This window comes from Chaetura pelagica, unplaced genomic scaffold, assembly GCF_000747805.2.
Source record: "Chaetura pelagica isolate M959 unplaced genomic scaffold, ChaPel_1.0 scaffold47, whole genome shotgun sequence".
In the NCBI taxonomy this organism is placed as follows: Eukaryota; Metazoa; Chordata; class Aves; order Apodiformes; family Apodidae; genus Chaetura; species Chaetura pelagica.
This window is the reverse complement of record NW_009954140.1, coordinates 477384-491685: the sequence shown is the minus strand read 5'-3', so window position 1 is coordinate 491685 and position 14302 is coordinate 477384. Positions and strand designations below refer to the sequence as shown.

Below are 14302 nucleotides of genomic sequence, written 5' to 3'. Positions count from 1 at the left end.
TCATTAAAACTCTACCATAACTGTGCTCTGTTGTCTCTACAAGCCAATACCAGTTCAAGCCTGTGTAACCTCTGAGCTGAGCAGCCTCCCTTTGTGTTGTCCCCAGCCTCTGCAGATTAGAATCTTGTTTCACAGAAATGACTTGGCATTGTGCTTTGATAAAAAATTTATCCCTTACAGTCAGAACCGGTTTGTTTACCTGATATTATCTAGGTGCTCTAATTCCAGCCAGCAGTCTAAAGTTCACAGGAGGGAAGATGACTTCAGGAAAGTGGAGAATCAGACTGGTGATGCTGAGTGCAGGGCAGGGTGCTCGGTAGGGTGCTCAATCAGCCACCAGGAAAAAGCCTAAAAAGAAAATAGGAAAGTACTTAACAGTTTGTTTTTCTGGCTCCTCAGGATGAGATGACCTCAAGTTTGGGCCTTAGCACAAAGAAAGCCCTCACAATCCTGAGAGACCAGTTGTCAGCACTGCTGGAGGGGCACCAGAAGGAACGGAAAAAAGTGACTTCATGGAAGGTAAGAAACCAAACAGGTTGGGCACTCGATCTCCCCTTCTCAAAGTAAAGCTGAAGATTAAACAGAAGCTGACTGCATTCCCTCCTAGACTGCTGCTGCAGAATGTCCAGGTGTAGAACTGCTCAAGTCGTTGGGACCAAAGTAATTACTTAAAGTTATTTTTCTCTCAAAACTTCTCTTCTGGATTCTGGAGCTTTCCAGAAGCTTAGCTTCATCTCAGAAGGATCTAAGGGCTTCAAGAGCTGCTAATGGCAGTGTGCCTAGGGTGTCTGTATCAGGTGGAGGGAAGGAGCCATAAAGCTCAGCAGTCTCCCCTTGTGTGTGCTGAATACAAAGTGCTAGTTATGCACAATACTGAAGTGTTGAAAGTATTCCTTGCTTGGTTGGTGACAATGGGCAGCCTGGCACAGAAGCCTTTTCATTCTTCCAAGCAAGAGTAAAGCAGAGAATGTTCACCCAGACCCTCCAGCTGAGCAGTCCTCAGTGCTTTAGTGTTCACACAACTGGTCTGGGATGCAAGGTGTCACTTTCAGGGGTTTTACAAAGTTGTGTTCACCCTGGGGTGTCGACTGCTGCCTTTACACTTTCTCACTCTGCTTTTTCAAATGTCTGGCTCTGTGTCTCATGAATGCTGACTGTCTGCTGCTCTCCTTTTGTAGGAGGTGTGGAGGAGCAGTTTTCTGTACCATGGTAACCGTTGCTCCTGTTTCCACTGGCCTGGTGCATCTCTGATGCTTCTGGCAGTGCTGTTGCTGCTGTGCTGCTATGGGAGCCAGCCACAGGGGAGGTAAGCGAAACACCCTATCCTAGTTAACAGAAGCAAGTTAGTAGTTTTAGTTTTTTCTACACTGTGTGTGGCTAATGTGTTGTCCCTGGTTCTATCTAGACATTAGCCGTCTCACAGTGGTAATTCTGCCCCTATCAGTCTCTCTCCCAGAACTTCAGCCAACTTAATTCTACTTCTGAAAGACCCATAGAGTGTCCTATGGAGAGACTGAGATTTTTTTTTTTTTTATACAGCATTCCTAGATCTGGAGAAATCCTAAGGCATTTTCATAGTTGGGAAGGATTTTGAAATTGGAGAAGTTGGTGGCTCATAAGAGAAGTTACTGTGCTGCCATATGTGCCATAGCATGCCTTGACTGTACTCATATGGGTAATTTTTAGTTGAGATGGGTCCTTCTTCTGGTAGCATTATTCTAAAGAAGAAGTGTGATTATAGCTCCCCAGCTTTTCTTTTTAAGCCATGAATGTGGGATGTAGGAATAAACAACCAAGCAGGTGCACATTTATCTCTGTGGGTGGCTGGCAATGTGTTCTACTGATTTACTCAAACCTCATCTGTTTTCTGTTTTCTTCTGTTTTGCTGTGCAAAGCCAAGGTGCTGAGATAGTTAATGCACTGGCACTCTTCTTCCTTCTCCTCTTGGATCTCTTCATGATTGGGCGTCAGGAGAGGCTGAAGTGCCGGGAGGTGGAGAGGAGACTTCAGACAATCATTGATAAGATAAATGGTGAGGTCTCATTCATCTAGTTACATTTCTCTTTTCCTCCCATTGGATTTTTGGTCTGAACCCTGTCACATATGTTACTAATTGAGCTTACTAGCCTCCTCCTGTGTTACACAGCAACAGGCTGTGGGAATTGTGTCCTACTCACGGTTGTCCTGTAGAATAGTTATTTTGAGCTGTCATGTGGCCCTGAGCTTCCAAGCTGTGTTATCAGGTAGGCGTCTGTTTTGTCTGTGCTTTGGAGTAATTCAGATCCTCAGTATCTTAAAAAAATACCTGCCTTGCAGCAGATGATAAGAGAAAGATATGTGGGGTTGTACCAAAACACAGAACAGAAGGAAATCAATTGGTGTGTGTGTGAGCACCATCTCAACAGGGGCTTTTTGAACCAGAGGAGCAGTTCATTTCAGTACAGCAGTTTTAAGGAGGCCTTTTGCTTTTCCATTGAACAGGTTCATACTTAAGTTTATAAAATGACTGCATTTAGTTGTTAATACTGAGTGGAGAGAGAGGGGGGGAAAAATATCAAGGAGAAAGAGAGAGATGATAAAAGATCATGGGAATGGACTGAGCTTAGCACTGGAAGGTCTATAGCCACTACAGGATGTAAATTGATGTACCATTGGCTCCTCCAGAATTGTTATCACTCAGTTCTTTCATACTTTGTGCTTTCAGATGCACTTGGCAAAGAGGTGAAATGGCCAGACTCCATGTACCCTGACCTCCACATGCCTTATGCCCCTTCCTGGTCCCTTCATTGGGCCTACAGGGATGGTCATCTTGTCAACCTGCCTGTGAGCCTGTTAGTAGAGGGAGATGTCATTGCTCTGAGGCCAGGCCAGGAGTCGTTTGCTTCTCTGAGAGGGATTAAGGTAACTTGCTTATTTCCCTGGCCTGTAACAATATATTTCCCAGAATTTTCTGTCTGCTTTGACCTTCTTCTTACTACTTACTTGTCATGAAATAACAATATAAAATACCTGGAGTAGAAGCATATTGACAAATCAGTTACAAGATCTATAAAGAATTTTGCTGCTTGAAGAAGATTGGGAAGAGTTTAAAGCCTGAGCTTTACCTTTGTTGGTTTTTATTGTAACTTTAACTCCAAATGTCACATTTCATTAAATAAGTAGACATGCCTGAACACAAGCATTTAATTTTAAATAGTTTAGCTAATGAATTTTTGAGAGCTGAGAGAGGGAACTGTGATAAACACATGTTGTGTCACTTGCGGTGGGAGGGATCCTGCTGGACTAAACCTCCAGTCCCTCCCAGCAGGATTCCACCCAGGCCCTGACTGTGCAACCTTTGGGCTTTCTGCCTTTTTTTCTAGGATGATGAGCATATTGTTCTGGAGCCAGGAGATCTGTTTCCACCTTTTTCACCTCCTCCCTCCCCAAGAGGAGAAGTGAAGAAAGGACCTCAGAACCCTCAGCTGTACCGTCTCTTCCGTGTCTTGAAGACCCCAATAATTGATAATGTCAGGTGGGTTAAATACAGTGCACAGCTTGTTTATGTCCTTTTTGCTGCCTTGTGTCTGCAAAGAGTGAGCCTTACCAGTCCAGGGCAGGATTTTTTAAATATGCTGTGCTGTGTCTTCTCTATTACCTGGAAATATGTCTGTCACTCTTTGTCTTCTGTTGTCCTCTCCAACTGGCAGGTTAGGCTAATATATAAACCCACATATATGCCCAGTATTACTGTTCAGTTCATTCCTTTATAACTAAATTTGAACGATGCAGGGAGGTCACAGACTTCATGCATTTGGTGTAATCAGTGATGTGACACCCTTTGGTCAAGTGGAGATGTGGATATCTGTGTCGTGTAGGAGTTTTAGCACGTTTTGGGGTGATGGAGCCTTCCTGTTAAGTGAGTAAGGAGACCTGGGGAGTTTGCTCAACACCACTGCAAATTTACCATGGCAAGGGCAAGGCTTGTTATTGTAGAGCTTGGCTTCTCTTTTGAAGGTCACCCCCTCATAGCATAGAGTGAACTCAGTGTTCTGATGAGGTCTGTTGGAGGTTTACATCAAAGAAAGTGCAGGGTCAGGGTCTTGGTTGCTGAAATCTCAAGTTGTTTTCTGTTTTTCAGGTGGTGTCTGGAAATGGCTTTGTCACGTCCTGTGACAGCCCTGGATAATGAGAGATTCACTGTACAGTCAGTGATGCTGAAATATGCTGTCCCTATTGTACTGGTAGGTCTCATTTCAAGCCTTTGTTGTTGAATATAGCCATGCTTTGTCAATAAAGGTGAAGAATTTGCAGCCATCAACAGGAAATTGTGGCCAGGCCCCAGCTCACGCTGCTGACTCAGTGTGTACCTTGGGTAGTTCAGAGGAGCAAAGATGCTGAGCCATCTCGCCCTGGGAGTGGAGGGAGGAACTCCAGCAGCAGACCAAGTATATCTTCCAGACCTTCCTAAGGCTGAGAAGGTTACAAGGCAGTGAAAATTCCTTTCCTACAAGTAGTGGCAGGGAACTGACTGTCATCTCTGGATTGCAGGCTGGCTTCCTGATCACCAATGCTGTGCGCTTCATTTTCAAAGCCCCTGGAATCGCTTCCTGGCAGTACAGTCTTCTTCAGCTACAGGTAAAGGAGAGCTTTGAGCTCCACTGCACCTCCCCAGAGCACCACTGAGACTGATTTCCTCCCTAAGTGACTTGCTTCATCCTATGACAGCATCCTGAGTATGTCCATGTGTGCTCTGGACCCAGGAGCCTTGGATGGGGCTCTGAGCAACCTGATCTAGTGGGAGGTGTTCCTGCCCATGCAGGGAAGTTGGAACTAGATGATCTTTATGGACCCTTCCAAACCATTCTATGACTCATTACAAACCCTTAAGGGTGGGTGTGTCTCCCCTCCTGTGCTGCTCCTTGTGTTGCACTGATTACAGTGCAAGCATCTCCTTCCTTCCTCCCACTGCTTTTTACCCATTCTCTCTCTCACCAGTGGAGAGATGTCATGTGAGAGGTCTGACTTCTTGTTGTCTCTGCTTTCTGGTAATTACCATTTTTTTCTCAGGTGAATGGTGTCCTACCCATCCTCCCGTTGCTCTTTCCTGTCCTGTGGGTTCTTGCTACAGCCTTTGGAGAAGCCAGAGTCTTGGCCCAGATGAGCAAAGCCTCATCCACCTCATTAGTAGGTATCTCTCCACGTCAAAGCATTGCAGAGAAAAGGGCAGGAGATGAGAAGGGCTCTGTGAAGACAATAAATTCAGCAGAAATGTCCACATAATTGTAAAAGCTTTGCATCTTTGGTTGTCCAGCTGTGCCCTCATCCTGGAGCACAGTGTGGCTTCTTCTTGAACAGATGTTTTCATTTTTTCAACCTGTTTACAGATATCCCAGTGCAATAGGAAGCTCCAGTGATTCCATCAATCTCTTCAAGGCATGTGCTTTCAATCAACTAAATGCAATCTGTCAAAGGGGTCAGCATGGAGATAAATGCCCTGTCGTGGCTATAAGTAGGGAACATTTAGCAACTGAGAAGGAGTGCGATACCTGAGATCCTCTCTGCAATCCCCTCTTTTAGTGTGAGGGCTGAACAGCCCTTTCCTGAGGCTTTGGGCTTTGCTTGCAGGCATAGGCTTTGCAGTATGTCAGGGCATAAGAGGAACTTCTGGTGGTTTGGGGAGTGGAGTTTGGATACACGATCCTGAACTGGATGTGCTGATGCGTGTCTCTTGTCCTCTTCTGGTGGCAATGTTTGTCTTTTGTGCTGACTTCTGTTACACCTGTAGTCAGAGTTTCTCTCTCTTTCTTGTCCTTCCTTGGCCTCCTTGACCCTGGGTCTGTGTTTTCTGTTCTGTTTCCTATAGGTTGTACATGTCTAAGCTGCCCATGTCCCAAGAGGGAGGAAAGTTTCCTCCCACAGTGGCATTTGCACCTTTATAATCTCTTTTCAGTGTTTTCTCCACTTTACCTTCCCCATCCCTTGTTTTCTGTCTTTGGAACCTTCCTCTCTCCCTTCACACCTTGCTGTTTGGCTGGGAAAAGTCAGAGCTCCTTGGCTTCTCTGCTTCATCATACTCAACATACCCATTTACCCTGTCACTCATAATGGCACCTTCCTTGTGTTCTTCCCTGTCTTCTCCTTTTTCTTGTCCAGGCAACTCACTCTGTCCAGCCAGCTCTTTCTGTGACATCTCAAACATGATTCTCCATCCCTGCTGCTGCAGAACAACTGTTGTGATGTGCCTTGGTTGTTCTCCCCCTTCACAAGGGCAGGCTTCTCTTGGCCTCTGTATTTCACTCCTTCCTTCTCTCTACTCTGTTCAAAGTGTGACAGGTAAGACCCTCTTCCTCCCCAATCAACCTGGCCTGTGTGAGACTCTTCTCCACCTTCTGCCCCCTCCCATCATGTTAAAGCTGTTTGATTCCCAGTTTTTCAAGGCTATAGGTGACCCTTGTGACTGGTTGATCAGACATCCTGCAGGACACAAACCAGAGGCTCCCTAAACGAGCCCCTTCCTCAAGTTACATTACTACAGTTGGACTACAGCAGCATTTCTGTGAGAAGGACATTTGATGTTGGTTTCAAAACATTTGTACTGCCTTTGATAGGTTGTTTCAGTGATTATTTACCTTCACTGCTAAAAATGGGCATTCTTTGTTAGTGAGAATTTTTGCAGTATCTGATTTACAGCCCTTGGAACATTTACATCTTTTGTCTCCTAGATTTAAGAGCACGTCAATCAAATTTCTGGTCTGCTGTAGCTACTCACATTCCCTTTTAACCATGTCTTTGGTTAAGTAAACAGTTCGAGCACCTTGAGTCACTAGAAGCATATTTTCCAACCCTCTGATCTTTCTCTTGGTTTTCCTCTTAGCTTTCCCCAGTGCTTCAGGATCACTGTAAAATTACAAATCTCCAAAATCCACAAAAGATCCCAGGAACAGTTGTGCATTGCTACATTTCAGAATAATTTTGACTTTCTACTCTGTGTTCTGTTGTTAGTGCAACAAAGGATCACATTAGATCTTTTAGCCACTGCTTTCAATGGCCAGGCTTTGTTCAGCTGATAATCTACAGTACCTACTTTCTAAAATAGCATCCTCATCCTCTAAGTCCAACCTTCATTTTTGCTCCTAGGTATGCAGCCTTATTTTTGTGCCTATTGATATGCATCATTTTGCTTATTTACCAAGCATTCCATACTGTTCTGGAAGAGTGGTCTGTCCTCTTTAGTATTGGACCCTGCACCAAACATGGTGTAGTTTACAGTCTATCAGTAATGTTTTTTTAGTTTTCTTTCAGGCTATTAACAAAATAGCCAGAATTTGTCTCTGCTTGAGCTAGTAAGCAAGTAATTCCTCAGTTTCTGTTCCATTTGGAGTCCATTCCCAATATCTTTAATATGGGGTCTGTTTCTCTAGCATTAATGTAGTTTTTGTTAGAAAACCAGTAAAGCATTTTGTATCCAGTCGAAGTACCAAGTGGTCTATGTCATAAGCACTACTTTTATCAGTCAAATTTGTACTTAAAAAAAATTCACAGTAGTTTGATAAGATTTAGAACTCATAAGCTTGTGTTGTTTGGCACTGGTTGTATTGCACTGCTTTTATTTTAATTGAGCTGCTCTGTTTTTCTGTCTGAAATCAAAGTCTGTCTGGGGTCCTGTGATAACTTGGTTTGTTCTCTTTACCCTTTTTAGGCATTGGCACCACATGAGCTTTCTGCTATTGCACTGGCACTTAATCCCTGCTTCCAGCCTTTTGCAAAATCAGCAGTAGCAGTCAGAAAGTTGTCCAGACCTGCTAATTTAAACATATTTACTTTCAGTAGCTAGTGTTAGAATGGAAAGTATTTCAGAGTTATCATATGCTATGATTATATCACTGAATAAGGAATGGCAATATTTATTTAACACATCTGCCTTGCCTCCAATATCACTGGCAATTTCACTGTCTTTAACAAGCAGTGGACTAGTTTTAATTACCAAAAGGCTCACCTTCTCTTCATTTAATGTGAATTTTTACTTCTATTTTAACTCACACTCAAAACTGGACTTTTTAGTTTTACTGTGGGATTGTTGCTTTCAAAAATGTTGATAAAATATTGTTAAATGGTTCGTAATTATCCTTCATAACTCTTAGTTTAAATTATTTCTGACAAATTTGTCTTGGCTTTTTTCAGCTTTATTAAACTGATCCTTTTAAAGTGCCAGATACATGCATGAGTATTTGAAGTGTTGCTTTACTTAGAGACAAATGTAATTGCCACAGTCACTTATGTGTATCAGTATATGTAAATTTAAACTTTTTTTCTAAATTACACCTGCTGTTAAATGTCTTTGTGCTGGATGCACAGATTTTGAGTTAGTAAATTTCTTGGTGTAATACCAAAAGCCCCATGGTAGTGCCTTTCTCTAATTTCATTTCCTACCCACATCCCATTCCCATCACCTCATTTCTCTGTGTCCATTGGGTTCCAGGCACCTGCTTTTACAACCACTCTTCTAACTCCTGTCTTTGAACTGACCCATATAGCTTAAAAACAGATCAGTCAATCCTGGCCTTTTCTGTCTAAAAATAACAGTCTAGAAAGAGCCTCCTCTAGGCCTAATTGCTATTATTTTCTCTGTAGACATTTAGGTAATGACTGTGTCTTCTGCTGTGATATGCAGCACCAGGCACTTTGACTGTGCTTCACAAGTAGATAAAGACAGAGTCCATTAAAGATTTAATTGCTTTGATGAATTATTGGTCTGCCTTGGTACAGTGATTCCCATGGAGCAGGACTGCTGCCTTTTTCTCTCTGAAAGCACAGTATTTAGGGAAGGATGTTCCTCATGACACATTTCTGAGCACAATTATAGTAACTGGTCTCTTCTCTTGCTGCAGCTTGCTAAGTTTTCAGAGGACACTCTCAGCAGCTACACAGAGATGGTATCTTCTCAGGTACTATTATTATGAATTGTTTCCTCCACCTTCACTGCAGAACTTCATTATATCCTTTCCCTTCCTCTCTGATCTCCTGCTTGTTCCTAGACCCTTTTTACTTGTGTCTGTTGTCCATTGTCACTCATCTGCTGCTTTAATTTGCTGTGCATGCAGGTTGCATGTCTTTCCCCTACACCTTCCCATGTAGCTGCTGCTCGGCTGACTAGAGATGAAGGTGACTTTGATACTGAGTCTAGTTGTGCTTTTCTGAATATTGCAAATGGTTTGAAATCAAGTTTTTGTGTCCTGAAGAAAATACCTTTTTCAAGTCCTCCTGTTCCAGAAGTAAAGTAAATCTTGAGTGGTGTGTGTGAGAAAGAAGGGAAGTATTTTGCTTGTACCTGAAAAACCTCCTTTTTCAAGCCAAAACTAAAGAACAGAGGGATGGTGGTCAGCACCAAGACCAGATGTGAAGAGGAAAGGCTTTTGAAAATCTGATCCTGTTTCATAGGAAGCTTAAGCACTTTACTAGCACTTCCAAAGCTGGGGCAAATAAGCACTCAGAAGACCTTTTTCTGGGGGAGGAGGATCTGCATCTGACTACTCTGTAAATTGCATCATCCAGATTAAAGAGGCTGGTAGAGGGAAGACACTTTTCTGTCTAATCTGGCATTAAGATTCTCTTTTCCATAAGAAGGCAGATGGACTCCAGGAATAATTAAAAATCCCTTGATATCATAAGAATCAATTCAGTATCTCCTCCCTCCCAGTCACACGGAAGAGTGCTCATGGATGCACACACACACATGCTTCTTTTGCTGAATAATTTTGTCTTTCTGTGCCAGTCCATCATTTAGCTGAGATGTTTTTTAGGTGTTACATGGAAGTGACTTGAGCTGACCTTCAATTAAAAGATCTGCTTCTTTCCTTTTGTACCTATGTAACATTTTTCCTTATGAGAAGCTAGTTGAAAGAAGAGCTTTTTCCCTTCCTGGTGGATAGCTCATGTTTTGCCTTCGAGCTTATTGTAGTAACCCTTAGGATGTAAGGAACTTGATCTGAGGAGCTTTGGGGGAAGTGCTCTGCAGTGACAGCATTCCAGAACAACAGCTGAAAAGCAGTAAGATAACACCATAATGCAAACCTGGTTTTGCTGGCTTTAGGAGAAAAACATACAGCCCTAGTGCTCGGCCTGGTCGCTGCCATACAGACTCCCTCTGAATCATTTTCTTGTGGAAGATGAAGGGTTCCAACTTGACATTTTAATTTTGCAAAATATTCCCTTCTTTCAGTTTATTGCCACGTTGATTACACTTCATTAGTAATGACGGAGTAGTCAGGGCACCTTGGCTTTATTTCCAGCATTGTCACTCAGTAAGTAACTTGGGGAAAGTCACCTCACCCCAGTGACTCCACTTACCCCATTTGCAGCATGGGGATTTTAAGCTTCCTGCCTCAAACTCTGTAATCCCAAGGGGATGAGAGTTACTTTAGGAAGAAATGCTAAGAGATAAAAACTGGTTCACCCCAAATCAAATCACTTCAGAACTCCTTCCTGTGGTTTTGGATAGACAAAGGTAGTTTCAGTAAATTCTCAACTCAGCAGTCAGACTGTCTGTTAGCATCCCCTGGAGAACATGAGCACCCTATCAGTTAACAGGTTCCCACAGAGACTGGTGGTTATCTTACTATGTTGCACCTGAAAGCAGGTAATGTCATACTCCCTTTTATCCTTCTCTTCCCTGTCTTTCACTGACTGAGTCTTTAATTGGGTGATGTCCTCTGCTTCCTTTGGCAGGAAATGATACGCTGTATCTGGAGCCACTTCCTCTGTGTCTTAAAAGGCAATTCCCCAACTCTGAGCTTCACTTCCAGCTTGCTCCATAGTCTGGGATCTGTCACTGTGAGTATTGCTTGGTTGTCGGAAGGAGGAACACTGTGAATGCTTCATTTGCATCAGTCATGTTTTCCTTCCCAGACCACAGACTGTTGACAATCAGTTTACCATGCTGGGAGCAGAAGCCCTTCAGGCACCTCTGTTTTTAGAAGAGTTTATAACTGTCCTGCCTTGCCCAAGCAGCATATTTACTGGCTACAACAATGGTTAGAGTTACTCTATGACATCTAACAGGGTGTCTGTGTTTTCCAGCTCTGCTTCGGGTCCTACAACCTTCTGAACTCCTGTTTAAGAACCAACTGATTCTAGTTCTGATAAAGAACTAACTAGTGAAACAGCTTTAGTAGTTGCTTCCTTCCCATGGTCTTCTTGCCTAGTTTTACAATACCCTGGGATAAAATTGTGTTAAAGAACCCATCACTCCTGCTAAAGCAAGGAATTCTTGGATTTCTTGGAAGGTTATGAGGTGTAGTTTCTTAACACAGAAGGTTGGTGAAGAAGAGCCTTGTTTATCCTCCCATGTGTTTATGAAGCTTATGATATTTACAACTATGCATGAACTCTGAGACATGTTTTGACTGAGATTTTGCTTTCTTGGGGGTGTTATGGGATGTTCTAGGTGCTCTGCTGTGTAGACAAGCAGGGGATTCTTTCCTGGCCAAACCCCAGCCCAGAGACTGTTCTATTCTTCAGTGGGAAGGTGGAGCCACCTCATGATAGCCATGAAGATCTAACTGATGAGCTCTCTACACGATCCTTCTGCCACCCTGAGATGGAAGATGAGGTGAGGGCTGTGTGATCCATAATGTAGTATGTTGGCTCTAATCAAAGTTTGACTGACACACACAATGTGGTAATATAGAGGGGACCCTTTGCTTGTTGGGAAGTCCTGTTCCTTAATTCTTTGCTTAAAAGATAAAAAAGCAGCAAGGATGCGATCCAAAGCAGCAGGGGAAGCAGTCGTGGCTTACATTCAACCAGTGAATCACTACTGTTCATTTGGCTGGTCTCTTGCAGCCCCACGAAAGAGATGCTTTGCTCTCAGGCCCCCTGGCAGACACAGTCCACATGACCAATGAGCAAGAGAAGAACAACTGGTCTAGTGACCCTCCAAAGGCTCCTGATGCCCATGGCCACCGAAAGCCAAACAGCAGAAGCAAGCATCCCTCTGGCTCCAATGTGAGTTTTAGCAAGGACACGGAGGGTGGAGAGGAGGAACATACTCAGGTAAGACATGCTGAAGGGGCACACAAGTGAAGCTATAAGATAGACTTAAACCCATAGAGTCTCCCCTTTTTGGGAACTGAGTTGGGAATTCCCTGTGGGATTCTAGCCTCAAGCTCTGTTCATTGTAAGCAACTCAGATTTTCCTGTCTGTTGGACCAGGTTGTTGGTGACAGTGAGGTGCTGGCTTGTGAGGCTGAAGACTTTGTGTGTGACTACCACCTTGAGATGCTTAGCCTATCCCAGGACCAGCAGAACCCCTCCTGCATCCAGTTTGATGACTCCAACTGGCAGATGCACTTGAATTCCCTCAAGCCTCTGGGTCTGAACGTGCTGCTCAACCTCTGCAACGCCAGCGTGACAGAGCGTCTGTGCCGCTTCTCTGACCACCTCTGCAACATTGCCCTCCAGGAGACTCACAATGCTGTGCTGCCTGTCCACGTGCCTTGGGGCCTCTGTGAGCTTGCCAGGCTAATAGGTAAGGGGAAATTGGAAGAGCAGATACAGAGAAATCAGAGCTGTCAATAGACACTTCATCCTTAGAGAGCACAAGAAAAATACTTCCCCAGTCCTGGTTGCTGAGAAGGTGGAATTGCAGGGTTGACTCTTGTTCAGTTGCCAAAAGAGTCTATTGAAGAGATTGCTTTTGGCAAATTCTAACATTGTAGACACTATCAAAAGAGCAAATGTCATCAAAGATATTTCCAGCCTCCTCTGGCTAGGCTTGATATTCTTCTGCCAATCTCATCAGGAGGCAAAGAGTACCTGCTAATGGACAGGCAGCTGCCTTGTCTTTCCAGTCATGCTTTACCAGTTCAGGTGTAAATGATGTGAGGTACCTCAGCTTATTTTATAGATGGGAAAACAGAGGCATAGAGGAGATAGGAGGCCAGAGATAATGCTAGGATTAAAATTTGGAATCTCTTGAACTCACTTCTGTGCCTGTCCTGCAGTGTCACATTTGCTCTCTTCAATGAACCAGAAGCATGAAAGCTGTAATTACTAATAACATCTAGTCCTCCTGAATGTTTTTCATCATAAATCTTGAGCCATCTTGGTGTACATGCACAGTAAGCACTTACATATTGCTGGAGAGATGTCAGAATGAGCACAGGCAAAGTGGCACAAAAACAGAAGACAGGACCTTTCTTTCCCTTTGGTTAGAGCATAATTTTTCTCCTCCTTTTGTTCACCTTTCAGGTTTCACACCAGGTGCTAAAGATCTTTTCAAGCAGGAGAACTATTTGGCCTTGTACCGCTTGCCAAGTGATGAGATGGTTAAAGAAACAATCCTGGGGAAGCTTTCATCCATCACCAAGAGGAGACCACCCCTAAGCCACATGATTAACTTGTTTGTGAAGGACACCACTACCAGTAAGGCTGCCCCCTTTCTTTGGGCATCTGCTGGGGATGGGAGGATCTTTTTCACACAGTCTAAAACATGTCAGACTGGAACAGTCTGGAGTCCCTGTGGGCTGACAGCTTTGCTCTGCCTGTGAGCAAAGACACTCAATAACCCTTGTGAGCAGTGCTGTGGCCTGCTGAGGGGGGCTGTTCTTCCCACCTCTGGCTCACTCCAGAATCACACGTAATTTTAAAAAATGATCTTGGATGACACATAGTAAACCTGTTATCTGGGACCACATGGCAGTGCAGAGCAAGGTGGGGGTTTTACTGGGTTTTTAACAGACTGTATTGTTAGTGAAACTGATACTGCACAGGGTTGAATATTCCTCAGGATTTTAGCTAGTGGTGCTCATCCTTCTGATAAGGCAACTGATAACTCAGTATCTTAGGGAGCTGTGTAGTGTACAACACTGCACACTCTGTTTCTATATTGCATCCTGATAAGAAATCACAGCAATCCCATGCAGACTCATGACCATGATATAACACCTGAAGCCATGCTGACTTCTCCACTCCTTCTGCTCCTTCCTATTCTAATAGGAATGGAAAAGAGGCACAGCTGGGCACCATGAGGTCCTAAAGCATCTCAGCAAGATTTAACAACTTGCCTGGCAGAGCTCTTAGTTGCTTGTTAATAGCTTAAACTGACTGAACTTGGCTCTCTGGAATTGACATATGTTCAATATTTAGCCTGAAATATGGTTATTATGTTGGCCAGAGATTTATGAGGTAAATATCTTCTCTTGCCCAATTCTTCCAAAATGTGTGTATTAATCTGGGGAAGAGCTTTGTCATTTGCCTTGGTGGCTGCCATTTTGCCTTTGTGAGCAAGAGTTTTTCTGGTACTGAGATTCCTAGTGTAGGG

The 14302-nt window shown here is 43.6% G+C and overlaps 1 protein-coding gene across 1 annotated transcript in view; it reads left to right on the top strand.

The window, feature by feature from the left end:
* Nucleotides 1-14302, top strand: part of KIAA0195 (KIAA0195 ortholog) — a 38622-nt gene that overhangs the window by 10499 nt on the left and 13821 nt on the right. The window contains 14 exon segments of the mRNA XM_010002730.1: nucleotides 400-519; nucleotides 1179-1306; nucleotides 1896-2032; nucleotides 2705-2901; nucleotides 3363-3514; nucleotides 4121-4223; nucleotides 4531-4617; nucleotides 5050-5166; nucleotides 8871-8927; nucleotides 10708-10812; nucleotides 11426-11590; nucleotides 11824-12033; nucleotides 12193-12508; nucleotides 13231-13404. Of these exon segments, the coding sequence (XP_010001032.1) occupies nucleotides 400-519; nucleotides 1179-1306; nucleotides 1896-2032; nucleotides 2705-2901; nucleotides 3363-3514; nucleotides 4121-4223; nucleotides 4531-4617; nucleotides 5050-5166; nucleotides 8871-8927; nucleotides 10708-10812; nucleotides 11426-11590; nucleotides 11824-12033; nucleotides 12193-12508; nucleotides 13231-13404 (2068 nt within the window).